General features: G+C 43.8%; 1 protein-coding gene across 6 annotated transcripts; it reads right to left on the bottom strand.

Moving 5' to 3' along the window:
• On the bottom strand, positions 1-23,394 carry cdk12 (cyclin-dependent kinase 12). 6 transcript variants are annotated; one of them, XM_031566906.2, is made up of 16 exons: positions 23,180-23,394; positions 22,836-22,897; positions 19,891-21,147; positions 14,034-14,696; positions 11,900-12,085; positions 7,647-7,786; positions 7,274-7,444; positions 6,725-6,914; positions 6,117-6,173; positions 5,790-5,891; positions 5,520-5,597; positions 5,254-5,370; positions 4,927-5,058; positions 4,501-4,721; positions 3,761-4,267; positions 1-1,301 (listed from the first exon to the last, which is right to left on the bottom strand). In XM_031566906.2, exons 3-16 carry the CDS (start codon positions 21,105-21,107, stop codon positions 901-903), a joined length of 4,182 nt encoding a protein of 1,393 aa, XP_031422766.1. In that variant the 5' UTR covers positions 21,108-21,147; positions 22,836-22,897; positions 23,180-23,394; the 3' UTR covers positions 1-900. The 6 variants fall into 6 exon arrangements, with proteins under 6 accessions (XP_031422766.1, XP_031422755.1, XP_031422780.1 ...); XM_031566895.2 differs by lacking the exon at positions 22,836-22,897 and having other exon boundaries at positions 23,180-23,393; XM_031566920.1 differs by lacking the exons at positions 22,836-22,897; positions 23,180-23,394 and adding an exon at positions 22,092-22,829.
• Positions 23,395-26,376: the final 2,982 nt, after the last annotated feature.

The following is a 26,376-nucleotide window of genomic DNA, read 5'->3' as shown; positions in this document are numbered from 1 at the left end:
TGATTTCAATTGATTTCTTTTAATCAACAGAAAAGAAAAAAAAAATACATATTACAAAATATCATAGAAACCACATTTAACTCAGTCTGTTTTTCTTCATAATTTGCTGGAGAAAGCAGAATAGGGTTTTGTCAGATTTCTTTTAAATGGAGGAAATAGTGAGCCAATTCCTTGGATTAACAGGGTGGAATGACTGAACGTGCACAGAGAATGGAGTGATTGGTAATCTATGGGTCATTCTCGCAGTTAGTCATTATCTGAGTTTCTATATATTGAGTGCCAGTTGTGATAAAGGGATAGGGTTAGCAGAAAAGAAAAACGGGACAAATCTCAGTGACTTAAAGGAACTCCGATGCAGCTGAGCTGAGCAGAGCATCTCTGAAACAGCACTGCCGGAGCACGGACACACTAACGAAAGCACTGAATGCCAGACAGATGCTACTTAAGAGTTACGATAGTAACACGGGAGGCACAAGAGCAAAAGGTTCATACTTCAAAAGGGAATTTTTAAAAAGCAAACAAATTCATCCGCTACCCCGTTCCCTCACACAACTTTGACTCACCTTAAACTACCCAAACAATCAAGTCCTGCTTTAGAGCCGTGATGCCACGCAGAGCTGTGGCATATTTTGAAATGGTGCATAAAAGCACATTCATACAGAAACATTCACGCATTTCAATTCTTGTCATTCACCAGATTCGCAAAACAACAACTGCTGATCATGTCTTAGTGGAGGGGTACTGCAGGTGTAAGAAAGACAGGATGGCGTTCAGGATGTGGAATAACAGCAATGTCCTTCCTCCTCAGCAAAGGTCCGACAGATACTCCGAGCCTCTTCCCTCAACCATCGCCGGCCTCCATGTGGTCCTAGGCCCCAGTGTTTAAGCAAGCCGTCCAACTCAGGGTGGACCCATCTGGGTAAAACGGAAGTCCTGGTCCCTGGGGAACTGCATGGAGCTGGATGTAGCGTTAGCCGTCACATTAGTAGTGGAGTTAGCGTCACACTGGGGTTGGGTGGGGTGGGCTGATCTAGTCAGAGGCGAATTTCCTGGAGGTATGGTCCAGTTTTGGGGCACTGTATTGGCGCCGACCTGGGGGAACGGCTCTTGGCTGGCCTGGGGCTCCTGCGGAGGAGGCCTGCCTTGAGAGTCCTGCTGGGAAATTAGCTGGAGCAAAGCCGTCGCCATCGTGGGACTGATATTATCCGTGAGTCTGTGCTGTGAGGGAGGGTGAGGGGGTGATGGGGGCCGTCGTTCAGGGTCCGCCAGGTCATGGGCATTCACTTTCCTCAAAGAGTCATCTATGGAAGAGGACAGAATATAGTCAAAAAGAGCAACACATACTTTCACACTTTCATTTACACATGTCACATTCGTGCAGTCCCAGTGGTATCAATTTGCCCATTTAAAAAAAATCTACACATTAACCTTGGTAAACACACAGGGATCATGCCTAAGCAACAGAAGTACTCAAACCTGCCGCCAGAGGTCGTTAAAGGGCTATATAAAAGTTCTGAGATCTGACAAGTCAACATTTCTGTGCGCTAAAAACGCTTCCTTTTAAAATAACTGCTTAGTCAACTAAATCTTTAAAATGAACAGCGTACACTTCTCTACGACCCACCCCCACCCCAATAGATTTAAGTATTTTATTTTGTATTTCTTCTTCGAACTGTCAAACCATCACGAGTAGACGAGTCTATTTTTAGTAGTTTACTATACCAGCCGTTGTTACAGGTCAGCTGTTTCACAAAGTTAAGGCTGAGAAGTCAGGATCCAAGGAAATGACTATGAAACATGAACTACGGAACACCTGCTATACTTGGCTCTAGGCCCATTCAGTGGGATTCGAGGTGTTCTCCAATAAGGTTAATTTAGCTTAACTACTGATCTCAAATGCGTTTTGCAATACTTATGTTACAATTGCAAGAGAACAAAATGTGTTATGAACGTGCGCAGCAGTTTTGATTCTGTCGTTCATTACGCAAGTAATAGCACGCAAGATGATGACATCGCTGAGAAGTTCGCTGAGCCAAAATGTGCCTTTAAGGCGAAATGCACAATAAGACTTTACATTCTATAAAGATCTGTCAGCTGGGATTAAACATACGTGTGCCACAGACCTTGTCAATTCGGACTTTTATCTAGATAAAATGCGTGCGACTTTGATACTGCGAATTAGTGAAGATCAATTACTTTGTAATGCAGGTAGGCTATGGGAGATGAAGTCTACCGCGGACATTAAAATACTCACTCGATACACACGAGCAAGGAAATTAAGCAATCATTGCAATGCTAGCAGCAGTGGTTGCCGTTAGCACTTTGTCCGGTATGATGTTCGTACAATTTGTAATCGAGGTTATTTGTAAATTAGGCCAATCTGTTTTAGAGAAGTCACATTCCTAGCATAAGTACCAATAATTACACTGAAAGAATATTTAATTAGGCTAAATAGGTCTGGCGAAAGGGGAGGTTGGGTATGAGGTAATGGGAATCTTCAGAGGCTAATCATAGCTATTGGGGTCCTTATGCTGCAAAAGCCAGGCTGATTGTTTAAGTGATGAGAGAAAAAAAGAAGACGAATGTAATAAACAGCAGGGAAATAACAAAGATACAAGGAAAAGAAAACCCAACAATGTGCACTTCAGAAACAAAAAAGAAATGTGTGACCTGTGGAAACATAAAAGCACAAAGAAATTCGTGCAGGTGAAGTCGAAGGTTGAAAACATTTATTTCTGATGTATAATTTATTAGATTCGTGTTTCATATAAAGGCTGACATACAGACTGTTTTATAGCAATACTTTATGGATAGAATGGCAATCCAACAAACCTGCTTTTACAATGAGAAATAATCCTACTGTGAAATGGAGAGTGACAGCAGAGAAGAGGGAAACTTAAAAACAAAAAAACAGCATGTGGGAGAGGGGTGTTGGAGGAAGTTTAGCCTTGTTGCACCCAGACATTGACTGTTGGTCTCCCAAGTGCAGGATCTGCTAATGTAGTGCAGGAACACAAACGACACCATGGTGCTGGTGAGGATGAAGAGGCGCTTGTGTTATGGAGTGTGAGATAATGGATGAAGAGAAATGTACAGGGAGAAATTGAGTGAGAATGAAGGGAAACATGTTCTTGTGGTTCAGTCAGAACTCTAATAGGACAACCTGGGCTTTTTGGGCCGATATTCTTAACACTAATGGCAGATCTGCTGCATCCTGCCCTCCTGTGTCAGGTGATCAGACCCTTATGAAGTTACTTCCTTGTCGGCCATCTTGTGGTGGCTCAAATCGGGCATGTGTGTCTGCCTATTTTACCACCTAGTTAAACAAAGTGGGACAATAGAGGGGGTGGGCAGATGAGGGGTGATGCCGGGGTTGGACTGTCTCGTCTCTGCCTCAACTCCTCACTGTGAAATCTACTGTAGCTTTTAGTTACAAAAAAAAAAAAATCCTTTTCAAATGACAATGGCAAACATTTAGTTCTCAACTTCTGTTTCATAGTTTAATATTTCACATTTTTTTTTGTGTCATTTCATATATCTTTACTTAGGTAGCAAAATAAGAAATAAAACCCCAGCACAAAAATATACAATCACAGGAGGCAGAAACACTGGACGAACCGCAACGCATCGCATCACCTACACACGACCTCTGCGGAAGTGTTTAAGATTTCCCCCCCACACCTCAAAACGTGCCCCTGCCCTTTTCCACCAAACCTCGTCCCAACTTCCCGCCCCAACTAGAGACCGAACTCAGACTTGCCCTTCCGATCGCCGCCGGTAACGGGCCCGCCACGGGTCCCGCGTGTCGCCTCGTCAGCCTGGATGCCATTGCTCTCGTCGGCGCTCTGCTCCACCACGCCTTGCGCCGCTGGCTTCATGAGCTGGCCCAGCAGCAGAGCGAAGAGGCTGGCCTGGTCCTCGTGGCTGAACGCGGACTCGGGGCCCGCCTGGGGCGGCGGCTCAGGGGGCTGCCTGTGCACGGACGGCTCCTCGGGCGGGTGCCCCGCCGGGGGCTGGGACGACTGCAGGATTGAGGAGAGCGTCTGGCTCAGGAGCTCCAGCTGCTGGGTGGGGTCGGGCTCGTGGGGGGGCTGTGGAGGGGGTGCGGGGTGCTCGGCAGAGGGGGTGATGGTGTGGGGACGGGTGGGGGTGGCGGGGTTGGTGGAGGAGGAGGAGGAAGAGGTGAGCAGCTGGGCCATCTGAGGGAGACTGTCGGTCTGGCCCTGGAGCAGGTTCAGCAGCACGGCCAGCTCCGTCTGATTCAAGCCTGCAGGGCCACGAGGACAGAGAGGGGGATGGAGGAAAGAGAGGAGGGATAAAAAAGCATCAGGTTCTGCTTTTAGATACTCACGGCACTCAGCTTCAAGATCATTACGACTGGAACTGTTGCCTCATCCATGTGCCCATTAGAACACATCAACATAGTCGACATTATCAAGCACCTTTCAACCCAATCACAATGAGAGTCAGCTCACGTTAACGCCCCTCCTCATGACTAACCTGCCAGTTCATTGGCTGAGATGTTTGCTGGGGGCTGGGGGCGTGCTGACGGTGGAGGCGGAGGAGGGCTGGGTGGAGGCCGGCTGTTCTCTCCACTGGGTGGTGGGACTGGGTCCTTCCGGGGCACTTTGGGAACAGGCACATCCTCAGACAGCCCACTCTGACGCTGCCTGCGTCGCTTCTTACTCCACAGCTCATGGCAGTCCTGCCAATGCGGGAGGCTTGAAGAGTGCAGCAAGACGGATAGACAGAAGAAGAGAAAAATGTTTATCTACATTAGTTAGCAGTTTTACCAGTGGTGGACATGTGTGTTTTAGCTGACACTTTACACACCATACGCAGATAGCAGTCTAAATAAGAATAAGCTTGTTACATATCTGTGTGTGTGTGTGTGTGTGTGTGTGTGTGTCTTCACAGGAGACTTACTCAGGAGGCGACATCTTGCTGGGTTCCACGTCACACAGGAATTGGCTGTTGAGTGCCTGCTCCGCTGTGCAACGCCGCGAGGGGTCAAGGGTCAACATTCTGTCCAGCAGGTCTAGAGCATGAGACGGTAAACTGGTAGGAAGGAAGGGAGTGAGAATGAGTTAAAGCAACGAGGGGCAAGTCGTGACCAGGCAGAGTGCAGGCATGATCGCTCATCACGAAGGACAAGCGGTGATGAGAAAATGCTTGACTCGACTCATTCTCACTCGCAGCCAACAAGGAGACCAGTGAGTGTGGTGTGTAGCGTGCGCCAGCGGCTGTACGTACAAGGCAAACTCCTCTCGTAGTCGGCGCCGGTACTGCTTCTTGGGCTTCATGGTGTTGAAGTAGGGTAGCTTGATGACGTCAGGCCAGACAGCAGGACAGGGACTGCCACACAGGCGACTGCCAAAGGTAAAAGGAGGTTAGCAACTGTCTAGCATCTATGGAAGCTCATTTGATGGACATTGCTGTTGAGTGCCTGCTCCGCTGAATCAAACCCAGACAACCACAAAAGCATGGTGCTGTGATTTAACCAATGGTGTGCTGCATACCTAATGAGCTCTAGCTGCAGCAGCTCCTGATTGGCCTGGAAAATGGGCTTTTTTGTAAACAGCTCTCCCAGGATGCACCTAAATATGAAACAAACAAACGAAAGAAAAAAAAAAACCTTTGTTGAACAGGGCTACAAAGGCACGTACTGACAGGAGTTGAATTGAAAGGCATTTTGTGGAGCACAGTCTGAGGTGTACACTGCTACAACAGCCCACGTGAAGTACAGCAGATAACACCCGTTTCATGCGGTGTGCGGGGGGGCAGCCTACCCGCAGCTCCACACGTCGATGGCGGGGGAGTATCTCTCCTCCCCCAGGAGCAGCTCAGGCGGGCGGTACCACAGTGTGATCACCTTATTGGTGTAGGGCCGACTGCGTGGAAGGAAGAGGGAGGAGGAGGAAGGTCATGTCAATAAAGTGCCTCATTCAAGTATCAAACACCAAGTCAGACTACTGCATAGAATCAATTCACCAGTGGGATTTGCTTGGCGCTAGTTAAGAAAAAGGTCACTGAAATCACATGGACAGCCGAAATGGGCAGAGTTCTTCACAATCTTTCCTAGGGGACAGTTTAGGAGAGAGGTGGGAGGAACTTACCTCTCCTCAGAGTTATACAGCCGAGCCAAACCAAAATCTGCCAACTTGATCTGACCACTGAGGGAAGAAAAGACAAACAAAGGGGTCAGGGGGTAAACAGGCACTGGATAAAAGTAATTTTTCTACTAACAAGTATTTGCAGTTCGGCTGCCTCGTGTAATTATGGTTTGAACACGTCACACGTTACAGAGATGCAAGCAACTAGCTGCACTGCACAGACAACTAATGAGTGAACAGTTTTCATGGTGTTCAAGAAGGGTATTATGGTATTGCACTGCATATGAACAGGTAAAGAACCTTCTGATGAGGCACTGCTAAAGGCAGTGTGTGTGTGTTCTGTTAAAAAGAACGTGCCCACACTGAATGGCTCTGATCAACACTGAATGTGAGAGCATTCAAACATTTATTCTCTCACAGCAGGTTAACGGAGGGTATGTGCACGATTTCACAACGTATCAATACAGCTGGACTGTCCACGCATTTAAATAGTTGGATCAGTGGACATCAGCACCCCTTAAATGTTACATTAAAAAATGACATGGTGCAGGTTGAGTTTACGTTACAATAGTGAAACAGTCCACTGAAATGCAACCATTGCAGGTCTGTACCTGTTGTTGAGTAGTATGTTGGAGCACTTGATGTCTCTGTGCAAGAAGTTCTTCTTGTGGCAGTAGTCCAGGCCCTCCATCAGCTGCCTCATGAAGCTGCGGACGTGCTCATGGGAGAAGGTCACCAGACCCGACTCCAGCAGCCCCATCAGGTCATGGTCCATGTACTCAAACACCAGGTAAAAGGCACCTGAACACACACACATGGTAGTCAGTCACATGCGTTTCTGTCCCATCTGTCTTTCCCAACCCAAGGAGAAGCCGTTACAGTAGAAAACGCATCCATTATGAATGACCACTGGCGTTGATGAGGTCATATGCACATTCAGACTCCAGTCAAATGCTATGTGGGGAAAACTGCATAGGGACCAACTAAGGCTGCTTATATCAGCTCTAATCCCGACATCATGGGAAAACCCAGAAATGAGCCTACATTTCCTCATGTCTCTTTCCTTTCTGTGGTACCCAACCTATACAAGGCACAAGAAGACAGACAGACACATTAACAAATAATGGAGAGCTCAACATGTAACAAGGTCACCGCCAGACCTTTGTCTTTCTTGAAGTCCAGGGCGTCCTGCTTGTCAGTAACGATCTCCTTCATGTTCACCACGCTGCGGTGGTTGAGCTGCCGGAGGATCTTGATCTCGCGGATGGCAGTGATGGGGAAGCCCTCCTTCTCATTGTCCAGACGCACCTTCTTCAGGGCAACAAGCTCACCTGGGTGGACACACACACACAAATTCAGTACACACGCATATTTAGTACACACGCATATTTAGTACACACACAGGGAGGGAAGCCAAACTCTCAACAAATGTTTCATTCAGATTTCACATAAACATAACTATACATCTGTCACTTATATTAATGAAAACATAATCTTCAAAGAACTAAAAAACACACACACACACACACACACCTGTGTCCTTGTCCTTGGCTTTGTACACCTGGCCATAGGTGCCTTCTCCAATGATGCCAATGATGTCAAATTTGTCCACACAGCGCTTGCCCCAGTCACTCTGGGTCTGCATCCGCTCGCCATACCGCGGACAGCAGAACCTGCACAAACCAGATCAATCAATACCAGTGCACAGATGTAACACTATAGATAGGACCTACTTGGTTTATAATAAATAAATAAAAAAGGTTCCGAGTTGGTTTTATTTTCCATTTCAGCCCAGAACCAAAAGCATGAACCAAAATAGAGATATGAATCGAACCATGACAGGTGTAGGTAGTGCAGCAGACATTTCTACACACTACCAGTGCATTTCTGTTTTTCCGAGTGGGGGTCAACTGGGGTGACAGGCCATCCTGTTTTTGATTTTGATTCTGGTTTGGGTGTTTTAGAAAGTAGGCTGATCTCTACCACCATCTTTACAGGCCAGTTTCTACCAGATTAAAATCACCTACAAAACTGCCTTGAAACTGCAAACGTCAAATTTAGCACATTTTCAAAAACGGCAAACAATATGTGGGACACATGGTAAAGTGTCATGTCAATTCCCATAAGGAACAAACTCTTTTTTTTTTTATTATTATTTTTCCATTTAAAAAAATGAATGAATGAAAATGATATTTTCATGGCAAATACAACGTCAATGCATTCCAGGAGTCACCTTTCACCTAAAACTTTCACCTAAATGTATAAAGGTTGGCAGGAAAAATATTTAGTAAAGGTGTGACAACTTTTATTTTAAATTCAGAACACCCAAAATAGTTAGTCTTTGGTGGCTCCTGGTGGTCAAAAATAGTCCAACCCGTGACAAGGGGGACATAAGATGGGTACATGTTGCTGATTTATAGGGAAACTTTGAAAATGGCCGAGGTTGAAAAATCCCAGATGTTTTTGGGTCCACATATTTACTAAAGACAATTAACAAATCAGTCCAGTACTGAGTTAGAGCGACATCACAGGCAACCGCAAAACAGTTATTCAATGTAATCCCAAGGGGCATGCATCCACGTCAAAGCAAACCACTTTTGTTCCGCCACTGACAGGCTCATAATGTAATTATAAGTGTCTGACTACATGGAGAGGATCCCTACAGAGATAGACGGTTGTCTGTTTACATCAATAATTGTAAGGCCCATTTCACACTGGCTGTGTGTTGTGGCTGTGTTGTACGTCATTTTGTCGCTCATGTTATCGGGTTGGAGCATGCACACTGTCTGTGTGAGACACGCATCTCACGAGCGGCTTGAGCCACGCTGGCATGGAGCCTATTTTTCATGAGGAAAGCGGTTCTCAGCAAAAAGATGTTTTAATGGTCACATGGCTCATACCAGCAACATAAACTGACTGATCTTTCACTGCAGTTTCGAGGCTATAGGTCACAGACCATATAGGTCATATTTTTTTAACCCTTTTTAGCAAAAACATGTCATGAAAGGGGACATGTGCACTATATAGTAACCTAATGTAGACTATAATTACATTACACCGATAAGTTAGTAGTGTCCAGTTGCGCACACTCTAGCCCTCGCTCTGAACGAGGATAATAAAAGTCAACTGTACAACCTTTCCTACTAGTATCTCATTTAGGCACAGAGACATTGTTCTATTTATAATAGAGCCCAAATGATAAAGGATTTTTAACACAGATGCCCATTTCAATATTTGAGAATTAGAAAAACTGAGTGTGATATATCGATCGATATTTTTGTTTTAATAGAAACAAAGATTTTCTCCACCATCTAGCGTACTGAATAACTGTGATGGGACACAAGAGCTGTGTCCACTATCCACTATGTGGCCCGTACAAGCTAGGGTAAACTTCGGTCCAACTGGGACTAGTGGCCTGGAGCCTCAAGTTGCGAGAACAAAAACATTTGCCCTGCAGTATTGCCCAAAAACCAGACCACAACATGCCACCTCAGTGTAAACGTCACTCATTCCACCCCTTTTCACAAGTGAGTGGGAAGTTCAAGTTGAGGCATCATGTGAAAGTCTGTATGCCAGGCACCCAACTTAACAACCTACAGTGGAATAAGTTAAGAAAAGGAATATAATGGAAACCTAAGTGGCTGTTTGTTTGCAGTTGCTCATCTTCGCTTGGTGGAATAACACTTGAATAAAGTGTATCCTTCACAACGTAAACAGAGACTCCTATATTACTTCAAACTGTCATGTACTGGAAAAGTTCATTTAGCAATCCATCATAGGTAATAATAACCTGAAGACACTATAGGCATAGCATTACATCATTAGATAGCAAGCTAGTCTCAATTGTTTACATAAGTGAGGTTAGTTAGCCCGTGTTTCAAGCACACAGTGGCTAGCATAGCATGCTAACCGTCCCTGGCAATAAATTGGCTTTAATGATCACCTAATCTGAATTTGATGGTAATTAAACAGCCATATATTCGTTTGAGTCAGTGGTGTTTTGTATCTTAAGTATGTCGTGGAACATGACATGCACACTGTCTATAGCAAAAAAATGATTTGCCCCGTGTTAAAGTTATTACAGACTGGCACCCTGGTAGATGTGCAACTCAAAATGTCTTAGTTTGTATGCCCATCAAGAGTCAAAACAGACACCTACCAAAAAAATTACAATGGTGTTTGTTGTTCTCCCCCTATTTGATCAAGTTACCATTGCACATTTTCATTAGCTCAAAAATTAAGCAGAGCCCTGATTTTGCCTGCTGACCAGCTGCAATGTTTTTCTATTTTTATCTAGTAAGGTTATTTGGTGGCGTGTAAATTATTTGATAGTGACATTCACTTATTTTGGCACCGAGCCTCTCTTTCCTGACTCCTCAAACCACGCCTTTCACCTAGACACTGTCTCAAGGGGCAGTAAGCCCTGTTTGGCCCAAGGGTAAGTGGCGGGCCAAAAGGCCCTGGCATGATCAAGCCTTGGAAATGGTAATGGAAATGCAACAGGCCTTGGCACGCATTAGTTGTTGTTTTTGTTGTTTTATAGTTGTAACCTTGTAGATAATACAGTGGTGTGGTGAACATGGAGCAGTTGTGCAAAAAGAAGTGTCACAAAAGGCCAGGCGGAAAGGCCTGTGTGCAAAAACAAGTGTCCAGTAAGGTAAATCATTAAGATAGTGCAGTATCTACAGGTACAGGCTGTTGGAAACAGACAAGTATTCATGAAAGGGTCTCTGACCGTCTGCATCCAGACAGAGACAAACAAAGGCAAAGACTTAGCATAAAGTCTTTTTAGTATTATTTGAGTGGTTTGGGCAACAATTTTCAGTCAGTCACAATGTCAGATTTAAATGTATATTCACATGGTGTACTTTCAATGTCTGCTTGACCATGTGGAGATAGGGGTCCCTCATTCAATTAGATAGGAGACTGATTTTGTTTACCCAAAACTACTGCCCGGAGTGTTGACAAAATGGCTGCCGAGTGGCAAGCCTTGCCTTTAAGGTTACTTTGATGTCGCCTACTTGCTTCAATATGTTTTCATTAGTTTACGTGTATTCACTGTGGACCAATCATTTCCACTGCACCGACTGGGCCACAACAAACAGTAAGCGATGCAACTGTCAGATGCGAAAATGGTCAACAGCAGCAAAACGTAGTTTGGGAAAACAAAAGTGCCCAAGCCACGTGTTGCTAGCATGTATGCCGTGCTATTATGTCTAACAAACTGAGTGTGATGACGTAGGCTCGTACTGCAATACGAGCAAAGGGGGACTTAATTGGTGACATTTCAGATAGATTACCATAGCATAGTCTATGAAAACAACAAATATTGATCTCCCTCTCAAAGCCTATTGTATTGCATTTAATTATTGGTCAACTACAGCATGCTTGGACATGATTATCTTCTATTTGGAAGAGGACTGACTTTTAAAAGCATTAGAACCACTTAATTGATAAGGTATGTTTTAACTCGCGCAGGAACATATCCTATGCATTTAACCCATCTGTGAGCAGTGAACAGACACTACGAGCGGTCAAACACACACACACCCAGAGCAGCGGGCAGCAACTCACTCACTCACACCAGCCAGAACAGGCATTGATGATGCAAAGCAATGAGAATTGTCTGCATTAGGATACACAATACCAACAATGAAAATGGATAATGAATGAAGCTGTGGTGATTTTTTTTTATCCAATCAATGTTTTGGTTTACAAACTTCCGGTCCCTATTCCTGGTCAGAGGTCAATGGGACATCAATGACACAGATAAGACAGGCACTTACTTTGGTCTCTTTTTGTAGGTTGGCTGCACAAGAGGCATGGCTTGTTGCAGGGGTGACTGTGGCGGGGAGGCGTCTCCTCCGTGCTGGGTGGGTGGGAGGGGCAGGTCACTGAGCAGGGAGCGCGGCCGCGCCTCCCTCTCCTTCTCCCTGCGTGACGACCGCTGAGGAGGCGTGCTCTTCTTTGGGCTGAAGCACAAAAACCACAGGCACAAGCGTTAGGCCCCTGTCATCACAACTCACCACTCACACACACACATTTGTTACGGTACACATTATTATTTCATGTTCAAAAGGGGAAAGCAGTAGAAATATTATGGTCAAAAGTCAATTCAAAGTATGGCTGCTGTAATACTTTTTAACCTCCTAATAGCCCCATTCCCCAATCTTTTTAGGTCCAAAATTGAACTAGAAAACGAAAAAACGTAATCAGTCCAGTATTGAGCTAGAACTAGTATAACCGGCAACTGCAAAACGGCTTTACCATGTAATCCTATAGGGAAAACATTTGCGTTAAAGTAAAATGCTTGTTTTTGCCTCTGAAGGGCTCATAATGTTATTATACGTGTCTGACAACATGGAAATTACCCGACCCCCCCCCCCCCCCAGTTAAGAAAGTTAAGAAACAGTAGAAAATTACTGTCATTAGTATACCTTTCTATTCTACCAGTTTAGAAGAACTAATGACTGTACAAAAAGATTATCTACAGTTTCTTTAGAGTAATACATATACTAGGCGTATCACAAGCATCATCCCTGCGCCCATGGTCCTACTGTCTAAAGTCCACTCAATTAGTGTGTCTATTGAGCTTATGTACGCCGTCTTGTGTGTGTGGCGATGCTGCATGGTTACACTAGTTTAGTACTACTCTTAAATGGCAAACATACATAATGGTGTTACGTGACTGCGGAGGGAGTTCAGACAGGATCTTGTAGGTTAATTTCCTTACTTTTAAAACAAAGGTCCTGAAACTGAGGCCATAAAAAAACCCAAGACACTTTGGAATTTATGACGTTGTGTCTGTCAGAGGAGAAGAGAGTGTTTTTCTGTATTCAAGTAGTTGCACTTCCTTCTGTCATTGGCAAATATATAAATAATGATGTTATGTGACAGTGGAGGAAGTTCAGACAGGAACTATAGGTTCATTTCCCCTCCCATGCACCACAGCAATCTGATGCCACAGATGTTCTCAGATCCTCTTGAAGGAACTCCTCCAAATCAGTGAGAACAAACTGTTTAAGACACATACATAGTATGAATGTTCACTGCCTGCTGCCACTGCAACTCATTTTCCATGATTAGAGTGCAGCCGTTATTAACCCGAGCTAAACAGAGGAGACCAAACGCCTGCTCAGCACCTGAGTAAACTAGACGCAGTCCCCAGTTCCACCGACCCCATAGCAACAGCAGTGGATGGCCTTGCTTCAGTGAGCCTGCCGACCCTTAGTACCAGGCAGTGGCTCCCATTATCTCCCTCTACCCATTCACCTCTGCCAATGCAGTCTATGTTACCATGAGAAACCAAAATGACCTTCTGCATCAAAGCTCACACAGAATTTAAGGTATGGTCAGTGATTTTTTTTCTTGCATCTCTTAAAAAAAAAAAAATAGATAAGCTAAGACCTAATCAGAACATGGAGCAGGAGCCTAACAAATGAAGATAACGATCCCATCTATCCATCATGTTCTTGCCAAGTCACCAAGGTTACAGGGGACTGTGCCATTAAAGACCACATACACTGTCGCTTTAATATCCCCTGCTGCACAAAACTATGATAAAAGCTTCAGTAGGGAGGTGATTTGTCAAGCCATTAGGGCAGGTGTTTTGTTAAGGTCTGAACAAACAGATCCAGCAGCTTGCTAATGTTATATTGGGCTAGTAGGCTAAATCCTGAAAGTTGTAATCAAAAATGGAGGATAACAACCTGAGCTCAACTAAAATGTTCCACATGTGGGGGCAGCTGAACCATCAAAACAGCTTCTTTCATGGTTAGCATACTTTTGTGTGTTTACCACTTGTGTTTATCAAATTCACCTACAAGCTTTCATATATTAACGACTGCACATTAGAGAAGTGTTTTTGGTGCACTGCGCCTTTAAGTTCAGATGGTCTGTGTATGCTGAGCATGTACTTACCTGTCCCTCATCTCTCCCAGGAGCATTGGAGGCAGTGGGAGGGGTGGCAATGTGGAGGTTTTCATTGGCAGAGCCTTATGGCCAGGGCTGCGTGTGTGGCTCTGATTGGCTGGTGATCTGGGGCGGGACCTTAACTGGGCAGCACTGAGAGCTGCCGGAGACGGTGGGAGAGGAGGAGGAGAGGTGAGAGGCAGCGGAGGGGGAGAGGTGAGCGGGAGAGGAGGTGGGGGTGAGGGGAGAGGTGGAGGAGGTGCCGCGTTCTCTTTACCGAGAAACACGTCAGGCAGAGCATCCGGAGGGGGCGGGGGAGGAGGCTCAGCGGGCTGGACCACGGCTCTCTCCACGCGGTTGGGGGTGCGGTCTGATGGCTCCATGTCTTGGTCACGGGGCCGGGTGGAGGGCGTTGTGGGCGTGGCGGTCCGCCGGGAGGGGGAGGAGCCACGGGAGGCCGCCAACGACGCGGCCTGGCGCTCCTTCTTGCGCCGGCTCAGCTCCGCCCCCAGGCTGGAGGCGATTGGCAGGCGCGAGGAGGAGGGGGAGCGGCTGGTTGGTCGGCTGCTGTGGGAGCCGCTGGCCGTCGCAGACGAGCGCTTCTTGCTGCGCGAGCGGGAGGAGCGGCGGGACGAGTACGGAGGAGAGCGTGTGCGGGAGCGAGCAGATCGTCTGAATGGAGAAAAGGAAAAAGGGAAAGTTCAGTACGATAGCGGGTAACGTGCAGGCAATGTAAATTCATCAACTCTTTCACTTCACGGTTCTGTCATATTGCATAGTCCAGATGAAATACAAAAACAACCAGTTCATCAAAAACGACCGTAACTCACACAAACACACCTCGCAGGAAGGCAAGCTGCCCCAAATCTGTATCGCCCAGAAAATGGAGGTGCCCAGCAAAACATTAGTCAATATCGACAAAATCAATCACTCAGAACTATGTGTTCATGTGTTCAGTTACAGAAGAAAGTGATTACAGAAGCCTGATAATAGAGGGGCAAGGCTGAAAGCTGGAGCTTCCTTTACCTCATGCTGGGCACTAACTGCGAGCAACTGGCTAAATCAATTAACTGGATTAACCTGTCGCCATCTTGTGATAAGGTCAGGATATTCTTCCTCATAAAGAGTATTCACGTACCATCACAGCAGAGCTACCTTAGGGCTAAAACTGCAAAGGTTCAGCTGACATTCGTCACATAACAGGACATACATCTACTCCAGATCACACAGTAGAAAACAATACAAGTCCCTGTTTAAGCCTGAACAGAACAGAACACACAGAGCATTTGCCTCAGCGAATTGAAAACTTCTTAAAAATCGAACAATGAGGTCCTGACGTATGATTGATCTTATAGTAGAGGGCATGCGTACTGCAGCCTGAGATGACAGAGCGCATTATGATTAAGTCAAATTTGAAATACCTCTTGAAACAGACTAGGCCTCTAAAGGTTCTCTCATTCTAATGATATACGAAAGCACCTATCCCTTCATGCCTCTGCTGGCAGGCATCCTCCTTTAAACAGACTGAAGCAGCTCCTAGCACCTAAACTATTAGCTAGTCTACTCCATTAGCCCTGATAGCAAACCAAATAAAATAACGAGTGCTCAGTAATAAAATGTTATGCGAGTACTGTACAAGTGTGCTACGTTTCCTTTGTTGAGCGTACACATTTAGTCTGCAACATAAACATGGTTACCTCCTTAAAATTAGACCGCTACATTTAGCTAACTTACAAATATGATCCAGACAGACTGGTAAATTGCAATCATATAGCAAAATTTTAAAAGTGTTTCAAGTTTTATTGTACTGTTTTTTAAGTCTGTTTTGTAGGTACTTCAAAACATAGGCTACTCAAGTTCATTTTCATGATGTATGATCATGTAATAAATACAGGTAATATACTTTGCCACTAGCTGCACAGTCTCTTCACTCTGAAGGTCTGTGCTCTGTGTAAGCAGGGCTTGACCACAACAGTTGCCCGGTTGCTCTTGGCAACCAAATTGAGACACGCGGCAACCATTTTATTACCCCTGGTTGCCCCCTGTGGCAAAAGCATTTTCACTGCACTTCAATTTGCACATACTATGAGTGTTGTAAAACAAAGTGACTGTGGCTAAGGAATTAGAATGTGCCCTGTTATGACAACAGCATCGGTGGCACAGTGGTTAACATTGCTGACTTCTGAGAAGGAGGCGCAGGGTCACTTCCTATTCCTGCCCAACTTTAATTAGGGTCACTAACGTCAGGGAGTCGCAGCGACAGAGGGGCATTGGGCCGCGCTCGGAGGGAGTGCTGGTGACCGGAGGTGTCCGCGCCAAGCCACTACTCAACGTGTACTGTTTAGTTTGGAAGTTAGAGTAGAGTAGGAGTAGAGGGGCGACACTACCCTATAGTTGTTGTGAGAGACGCACTTCTGGGGAGAAGAAAGAAAGAAAGAAAGAAAAAAAGAAAAAAGAAAAAAGGTCTCCTGCAGTGCCCCTCTGGCATTTTGTGCCCTAAGTAACCACACACACTCATCGCCTATTATAATCAATTAGCTACAGCAATGCAACCGAACTGTATTTCGTACAGCCTTTTATGCATGTTGGTTGGTGATTTAATATGTAGGCATACAGTTAGAAACTTGCCATAGGAATTGCTAGCCTTGACTCATTTCAGAGTAATTCATATCATGTAAACTACTAGTTATGCTGAGTTTACAAGTAATTTGACCTTACGAATGATGTGAGTAATTGAACATTTTGTGATCACAAACAGTTTCAAACAAATTCAAACCTGTGTTCAACGACTAATTGGTTTAATCAATGCTGTAGCACACACACACATGCAAATTCAGAATAAGGGCTACCATTATGACAACCATTTAGTAGGATTTGGCAATCAAAAGCTCATGTCTAGTTGCCAAGCTTGGTAAGGTAATGCCAAGTCCTGGTTAGAAACATGCAAGAATCCAAGAACAGCTTTTACAGCTCAACGTCAACCAAATATATCAGTAAGCAAGCTAGCTAAACTTAATCAGTGCCAACTGATTCTTTAGTATTTGGATCCTCCTGATTGGAGTTGATGATTCGTATACTTGCTTACTGTGTATAGATGCTTATGTGAGTGTTAAATAAATTTGACTTGACCTGTGCTGCTGTTGGTGTCTGCATGGAATGTCTACTAGCAAGTTAGCTTGTTAGTTATAGAAAAAAGCTCTCTTTAAAATCAGTGTGTTAAACTTCTCACTGGGACTATTTATCTATGTATTTATCTCTTTAATTGCCTATTTATTTATTAAAGAGACCGCAAACAGGGATGTATACTGCTTACACGGCTTGAGGTAGAAATCAAGAGTTGTACAAGGAACAACAAAAACAACAGCCGCTCAACAATATAACATCGTTATCCACTCAAGCTTATGAATGACAAACAAAATCAATCTGGTTCAACCCTAGGTGTGCCTTACTGTTGGGAGTCTCCACGCGTTTACCTGTTGCCAGAGAGAATAGAATTGATGTCAAGGATTCAATCCACTACCTTCAGAAACTCAACAGCAGTGCTGTAACCGTCAGACAAATAATTAAACACTCGCTTGTTAACCCCTCATAAAGCCTGCACAGTTCAGTGCACAGTCCAATGAAGAGCAAACAGACCTTGTGTGGATTTAAAAACCACAAGGCAATTTCTAGGGGTGCTGAACTCCCATCAAAAAATCTCAACGCTCAGCAAAGAGCCTACAAGTAATTTCACCAGGGTTCATCATGCCAGGTCAACGGTTCCTCAGCACAGAACTTCCTTTTCCTATTCCATAAGCAACTCCCAGGAGCACACGCCAGCTATGGAGACTTGATCTCACAGTGCTCACCCACTAACATTAGAACAAAGAAAACAAAAGACCCCTGTGACCCTAATGAGGAGTAGAAGCACAACCTCTATACAGATCACTACTTCTGAAGTAAGAGATGGTCATGTAAAAATCACATGAGTGACAAAGCTATGTCCTATATAACCATTGCAACCCCTAGTCCATAAACCTTAAAAAAAAAATGGTATTCATATTCCAAACTATTTTTTCTTTATTATACCCGTGTTTGCTAGTATTTGGCCTACACAGCCAGTCACAGGAGATGTTGCTGACTGCCACAGTTACATGTTGTGAGCCCCCCCAACTCACTGATTTTTTTTTTTAATGATTATACAAGTCGAAATGAAGAATATTACTAAATTTCTGTAACATTCTTATTAAGGGTGATTCATGGTGAGTCAGAATGATTAGGCAGAATTACATCATGCAACCACTTACCTGAACCATAAAATATTCTTACCACAACTCTATATGTGGAGTAAAGAGTTAGACTGGGTAAAGACTGACTTTTATGCATTCAGGCAGAGTGGGTGGTATGCTGCAGACACATTCAGGGGGTATTTCGGTTTGGATCTGTGGGGCTGCACGTGAAGTGAGCTACTGCACTGATTTCTGTGATATTTCTACTTTGGCCTAAGAAGCTGACGAAAGCTAGCATGACCCCTCATATATGTCAGAGCACATTTACACCATGGCTAAGGTCACTCCATATCAAGGTTAGGCCCTGTTTAACCATCACAAAAGCATATTTCTGAACAATTTCAAACCAATTTCAAATGAAAGTATACTGGTTGAAGGTTAGAAGATCAGATATAATTGAGCTGCCTTATAGTATTACAAATGACATCCATACTGCTTTGTCAATGTCCAGGGCCCCATTTAAGAGTTCTGCATTAAAAGGGAAACTTTGGGATTTTTTCCCCTATTTCTCCCCCCATCTTTGTGGGTCAAAATTTTTACTAGGGACAAAAGCATTCAAAATCAGTTCAGTGTTGAGTTTGAAAACTATAACCAGCAACCACAAAACAGCTTTAATACGTCATCCCATTGGGCATGCATCCGCCTCACAGTAAATTGCTTTTATACGCCACTGACAGACTAATTATGTCATTTTAAGTGGCTGACTACATGGAAAGGATCCCTACAGAGACAGACCTGTGCGTTTACCTTTATAACTCAAGAAATGGTAGAAAATGTCAGAAACAGTCATTTTCTACAGAAACTACACACTGTAGAAAAAGGAGAATGTGGCCCTTTAGCATTAGTGAAACATACCACTCAATCCCAGAACAGACAACTGTCAAATATATATTTGAAAAGTTATCCGTCTTTCCAAAAATGTCTAAACGGTTCAATCCATTGTGGAATATCTAGATCCTGCAGTGATTTTAGCATCAGGGCATATGAAGACCAAGGTGCCTATTCTTTAACTTTAGCTGAGCGTAACCTCTAAAAACATATTTCTGGCTAAAGTCGCCTCTTGACAGTACCAAGGTCAATGAACAACATGAGCAAGGCCTTGTTCCATATTTGGCTTCAGCTTGGCCTGGATGTGCAGACACTTAACAGGCATTTCACACTTTATGGCATGAAGTGGGGCTGTGTGTACAGAGGCATAACAGGCCCATTCTCTCTGTATAAACTGGGCCTCGGTGGTCTGAGTCAAGAGACTGTTAGATTTGAAAAAAGCTGGCCTATACGTACAGCATTACAGGCCTCATCTCCACATTTGTCCACAGTACGCAGGCACACAAACCAAGGCCTATACTCCGCAACTGTGGCCTAAAGCATTCATGGACATCTACCACAGGGCTGGGTGTAAAGTAAAAAGACCTGTGGTGCATGTTCACAACAGGTCTGTGCATGCGTCACCTTGAGAGACGCATAAAAAAATGACTTTGGCCAAGACATGAAAATTATGCAAATCAAACGACAATCATATTATATACATCTACGGCAATGATGTACAAAATATAAATATGTGATGTGTATGTAAGTGTGTGATTCAATACACTGACCTGGACATGGGGCTTGCACTTGAGGATCTCCGGTTGCCATAGGGACTGACTGATAGCCGTTTCCGTGAAGAATAGGGGCTGGTGTCCCTCTCGTAGCTGGAGGATCTGTGCCTGGACCCATAGGGGCTGTCTGAGCGTTGCCTGCTTCGTCTCACCGACTCCCGGTATGGGCTTGGGCTCTGGGCCCTACGGCGTGATGAGTAAATGTCTTCAACCTCTGCCCCGTAGACGCCCATTCCCAGAGGACTGTCCCCCCTTCGAGGGCTAGGAGATAAAGTCGAGCCAGAAGTCTGCTGTCTGCGGCGCGGACTGCTCCGGGATGAGGCCTTGCCCTTTGGGCTGGACTTGTGACTTTTGGAGGACTTGCGATGGCTCCTGTCCGAGCGCTCCCCCTTGGAAGAGCTGCGGCCCTGGCTCCCGCTCTCCCGATGCTGCTTGTCTTTGCGGGTTTTGGACCGGCTCCCCTCTTTGTTCCGAGCTGAGGAGGTGCTACTCCCCAGGCTAACCCCTGGCTGGAGTGCAGTGGATGGAGACTCTCCGCTGCGTTTCACGACACCTGCCTCCTGTCTCTTCAGTCCTGCGACAGAAGAGGAGAGCTTATCTTTGCTCTTTCCCTCTCTCTCCCTGTCTGGCTCCTTACTGCTCTTCTTTTTCGAGTTCCCTGCCCCGTCCACTGACTCCTTTACTTTATGCGGGTCCTTAGATTTTTTCCGGGAATGCCGGTGTTTATGAGACCGGCTCTCTCTAGCCCCGTCCGCCCCGCCCCCGTTATCACCCTTGCAGTAATCCGACGACTCTGAACGTTCATCATCTCTCCGCTCAGCCGTTCTGGCCGGTGGATCTGAGAAGGTGTCGGAATCGGAGCTTATGTCGTCATACTCAACTAGTGGCTTGATGGCGCCGACTGCAGGTGGCGGCGCATGACTCGGTGCAGTGAAAACCGTGGCCTCTGCTGACGCCGCTGAGGAGGACTCTCGGCCGTGCTTCGATGATTTATGCCGCTTGTGCTTAGACGTCAAGCCAGACGAGCCCGGAGATTTGGACTGAGGTTTCCCGTCTTTACTGGTCATGTTCGCTGCAGAGTTGTGACGCGACCCTGAGGTTTGGTGAGGCCCGCTGTTGGCGCTTGTAGCAGGTTGCAGGGGTTGTACAGAGACGCTAGTGCTGCTGGATTCTGGCTTTCTCTTGGTCCCATGTTGTCGGTCTGATCCAGGCATTCCTCACGTCAGCAGCGGTCCTTCTCCCAGACTCGGACCTCTGCATCGAAGACAATACATTAACGCTGAACAGATACGTCAAAGAAAAAACATCCGGTAAATGTATGGAGACAGTTGTACAAGCAAAAGCACTAAACAAACATCGAATCAAGTCTGCCCACGTTGTGTCCTCAAGGTTTATCCCCAGCTCATTCCAGTCAGATCAAGAGGCATTTTTTTTAGATATGAAAAATGTGTTCGTAATCAAAAAGTCGGTGATCAGTACCTCTCCACCAGGATTGTTTTAAGAGCTTGAAACAAAATCCCAAGACGAATATTTTACTGCTCTCTCCCCTTGTATGTAATTTAGCCAGCTAACCAATGCTATAAAGCTAGCTGGCTAGCTAGCAAGCAAGCTAGCAGTTGTCGTCAAAACAAAAAGGAAAAAGATTGAAGTCGCCCTTTAAGTTGGCTATCCATGCCCGATACATGTCTATGGATAAGTTATTTTAGATCCACAATTTCACTGCCCTTGACTTCAGAAACAAGTATAGTCCGTTATCAATGGGCAATATTTTCTCAAACTAAAAAAAAAACTTGACCCCGTTGGTAGCTACTGTTTACATATTCGCTTTAATATGCCAGTTTATCTCTTTGTAGGTTTGATATTTGTTAGAAATTATCATATATTCATGTGCAGAATATGTTCCAGTTTATTTTTCGTGGCTCTGGGAAGCAACCCGGCCTAGTTTAAGGGCGATGTTAATGGATTTCATAACATCCACAGCCCCTGTTATACGACCAAGCTATAGCGGCCATTGTGCCTAGTATGATGGGAACTCGAGTAACCGATTCCTTCAAAACTCCTCCGGTAGGAGGAGCTACTCATAGAGCTAAAGTAGGTAGAACGGATTTGGCCTGTTTTAATTTCACCGGCTTTCAACACCAGTGGAAATAAGTTTACTGAAATGCCTCGTTATTGGCATATAGTGTCCAAAAGGGTACCGTCGCTGGCCTCCTCTGATGTTATAAAGATGATTCTTCGTTGTACAGAATCCAGCCTCGTCCAGCATGCTGTTCTGTGTAGAAACACCGATTCAGTACGGTGCGCTCTGATCTAGTCTCTATATTTCTTTGCCATTAGAGCCGTCACTCCATCAGGTAACCGAAAGACAGCCTATCCAATGTGAACCTCAAATCCCGCCCATGGACCGCCGCAGTTGCTTCTGCTCACCTGAGGAGGGCCTGAAAAAATGTACTATGTGCAACTCTTGTATATTAGCCACTGTCACAAACTTTCTAACACAAACCAATTTTATCCAGTTGCATTCCAAGGTAAAAGAAAACGCTATCGACGTATAAATTTGTATTACTTTTATTGTGAAAATAATATCATGACCACACCATTCCCCTGTCAAAAAAATACTTTAAGAAGTTTTGGCATCTATGAAATAAAGCGACTACAGATCAATGGTACAGCCAAATCAGACTGGGATTGTCAATTTTTCATCGCTAATCATAAATGGACTATGATTTCTTCCGTCTAGTCAACTGACGTTTCCCATCTAGAGTCCGCGGATGTCCTTTGTCACCAATACAATTTAGCCAGCATCTACTTGTATTTACCAATAGTGTATTTTTAAGTGATTAAATTACACAGACGTGTTAAGCATCATCTGATCAATTGCGCGTGGAGACCCACGGACCTTACAGCTAGTTACCAAGCTGGATAACGTTAGCTAAGTTTACCTAGATGTTAGCTGCTGTTGTTGTTACGAAGCTAGTCAGCTAGCTCACTACCTTCCGCCATTCTGAAAAAGAAAAAAAACAGTTAAAGAACACACAACTAGTAACCCGTCGAAGACCACGCAAAATCTTAAACATAATTCAAACACGATACTTAATTTAGAAAACTGAAGAGTAGCGTGGTACCATGATACGCAACGATAGGTGGTCACAGCAGCTTAACTACCGTTAGCTAACGACAGCTAACTAGCGAGCCTGCGGTGTCCATAGACAGGCGGTGTCGCGACTTATTTAGCCAGCTAAGTTAAAAATAGATAAAATAGTACAATCACAACTGTAGATTTCACCTTCATTTGTCTTCATCTGTGAGGATGTCACGAAACGCTGTACGAATTATAGCAGTTTTAAGAAAGAACGGTATGTACAACAAAATAGTTAGCAGGCACTGGCAACATCCATATTGTCCTGAGCATCCTTTCGTCGCAGAGTTGTGTCGTACAAGTGTGCGCAGCTGACTGCGCAACTTAACAGACAACACAGTTAAAATGTGTAGATATTGACGGTTCCGAGATATTTTTACGAAAGGAATTTTATTGCATTTGTCTCTATTACAAACGAGTGATTTGCATGCAACTTCATTTGATAATGTATATTTGAGGGTATAAAATAACATGGAATCGGAATGGTGTTGGGTGGATTGCTCAATGTCGATTACATCTTGCAATGCAGTATATACATGACTCTTAACGAGATAAACATTTTGTTTTTACAAATTAACAAATACAGTTTAAATTTGATTTGGCGCCGACTGTGTTGTTTAAGGCCTTTGTGATGTTAGTTGCTTCCCCAAAAGTCTAAATAACCTAAATTTATTGAAGTACATTTGTGTTGTTGTATTGTCTCTGTACCATCTTTTAGAATTCGAAGAATGAGATTGTTACATTGACTGAAATATGCAGGACTATGGCAACGGTTTAATATGTCCCTGCAGATAAATGGGTTGTCAATTCTAACAACTACTACCTAGCCAATAGCTTATTAATAATAATAATGAGTGTAGCTATTTAACTTGCTACGTGTTTTAAAAGTGTTTGCATTAACGTTGTGGCTGCTACGGTTATTTCCTACACTGTCATCTGTTTTTAATAACCTCTTTTTAAGTGTAAACGGGAGATATTGCAGACCAACTACAACTACATGCTTTTTAAGATTTGCTTAAGTTTCTTACAATTGTTTTTACATCCCAATAATAGTTCTACTCAAGAAGGTAGCATCAGTTTATACCCATATGAAGATGACAGTGACTTGCCCTCCAAAATATCTTCTTACATTAATCTGTATATGGTGTCCACACACACATTGTTAATTATTTCAATGAATATATAATTATGTATTTTCTATCTATCAGTTTCTTCACTTCCCACCTCTTGCTCTGCTCATGATGTATACAAACATGCCAGTCTACATCATCAAGTATAGTATGCACTTTACTCTGTAGTTTTTTTAAATAAAAGGTTTCGCTTGAACAGATACCCTTTGTAGATGTGTAGACTGTGAGGGTCAGGGGGTAGGATTAGGCAGACTATGCTCTGCTCTGCTTCTGCTTGTGGCCCCCAGAGTCCCTAGAAATGCCCTTGCAGTCATTTAGTAGATATCCACAGAAGGCCAAAGTACAGGAAATGTATACATGTATCAGCACAGCCCCATTATTAGGCAAATCACTTCTTAACATTTACTTAGCTGCAGTATTTTCGTAGTATCAAAATGGTTGGTCTGCAGGAACTGCTAACAGCCAAGATTCTGCAATGAGAGGTTTACCATTTAGCTCAACAACCACTTTCATACCATTTTAAGAGCACATTTGGCCTAGAAATTATAGTCAGATATTCTCTGAGATTCTGATTTTATTTTTTAGAATGGAAAGAGATCAGTCATTATAAAGTCTGAAATAACCACACAAAGCAAATTGCCATATATCTGTGATAGGGGCCAGCTCTTTATTTTCTGATATTATTATTATTTTATATATTATTTTCTGAGTTTTTCTCATTTGCCAAGACACATTAGAAGTTATGCTCCAAAACTTTAAACACAAATGCATAACTGCACAGTCATCTTCACAACCTCAAACCTCCATGTCAAAACCATACAATCTTATATCTAAACTAAACTTTACTTTTAGACATCACACAAAAGCAAATGCACATACACTAAAAGAGCAATACACACAGGTGAGATCAATGCAATACAGTACAGTAAAAACCTGTTACTGCAATGTGTACACAATGATGAACACAATATAAAGACACATTTTGTAATTCCTCTATGTACTGTAGTAAAAAAACGGAAATTCAGTGAAAAAGTAAATGTTTTAAAAAAAATAAAGTAAATATATATATATATATATATATATATATATATATGTGCCAGTGGTGAGGGATTTGTATGGAGTTTTGCACAAATAGTTCAACAGATCTGAGATTTCTGGAATAGTGTTGGGAAATGGGTCGGTCTTTTGGACCACTTCTATGCTCAATTGCGTTGAAAAATAGGCTACAAATGGCATACATAGCACATAATGTTGACGTTCTCTCTGTGGAAAAGGTTACAGATGAAAAAAAGTTAACATTTAATATTATATAAATAAATTAGGTTGATAGCTTTGCATAGTGGTTACTTGAATGGCACCTAGTAGAGCGCATTGTTCCGACAAGGGTAAATGCCGTATCTCGCAACATTAGCGAAAGCCAAACTAAATTCGTGTAGGGGACTCGTGATTTGCTCCAAAATGTAGGCCTATTGTGTTCTTCTGTGGCCCATGCTACACTTTTCCACAATGTTTTATGAAAATCGAATCCTTAGTTTTTGCGTAATCCTGCTAACAAACAAATCAACCAACCAACCAACAAACAAACGGACATGGGTGAAAGTATACCCTCCTTTTGCGGTGGTAATAGAATATGATAGGCCGGCAAGGCACACAAAATTGCTTCGGTATGAATTAGGTGATTTAGCTTGATAGCTTTGGATCAAAACTATGATGCCTAAATGTAAATGGTCTTAATAGATTGGGATAGGCGTTTAAGGCTGGTAGGCGTGTCTGGTTTCAATTCATATGTTAGCAGTGATTTAAAAATGCATATTCTGCGGTTTGTTGCGTATGTGAGAGTCCGTAGAGCACGCTTCTTTTTCCCGCTTTAATGACGTCAAAATAACAATCTCGTGATTGGACAAATGCGCTCTGGAGGCGGTGTTAAGTGCAGGCGGAAGTGCAGGTTTCACGCGAACAAGACAAAAGTTGTTGTTTTGTATCTAAATGTTGCGGTCATTTATCGTACCCAAAAGTAGATCAAGGTATCGAAATCACCATCGTAGGGGACTCAGATTTTCAGACAGTGTCTCTAATCAAAAGAATTAAAGATAGTAAAATGGCTATAAACTTCCTTACTTATGGCAAAGTGACAACGGAGACCTATTTGTAACTAGGATAAGGAAAACAAAGCGTTTAATACGCTTCCAACATTTAACGTCAGGTTAAATTTTC

This window comes from Clupea harengus, chromosome 1, assembly GCF_900700415.2.
Source record: "Clupea harengus chromosome 1, Ch_v2.0.2, whole genome shotgun sequence".
Classification (NCBI taxonomy): Eukaryota; Metazoa; Chordata; class Actinopteri; order Clupeiformes; family Clupeidae; genus Clupea; species Clupea harengus.
This window is presented reverse-complemented; position numbering and strand designations above follow the sequence as displayed.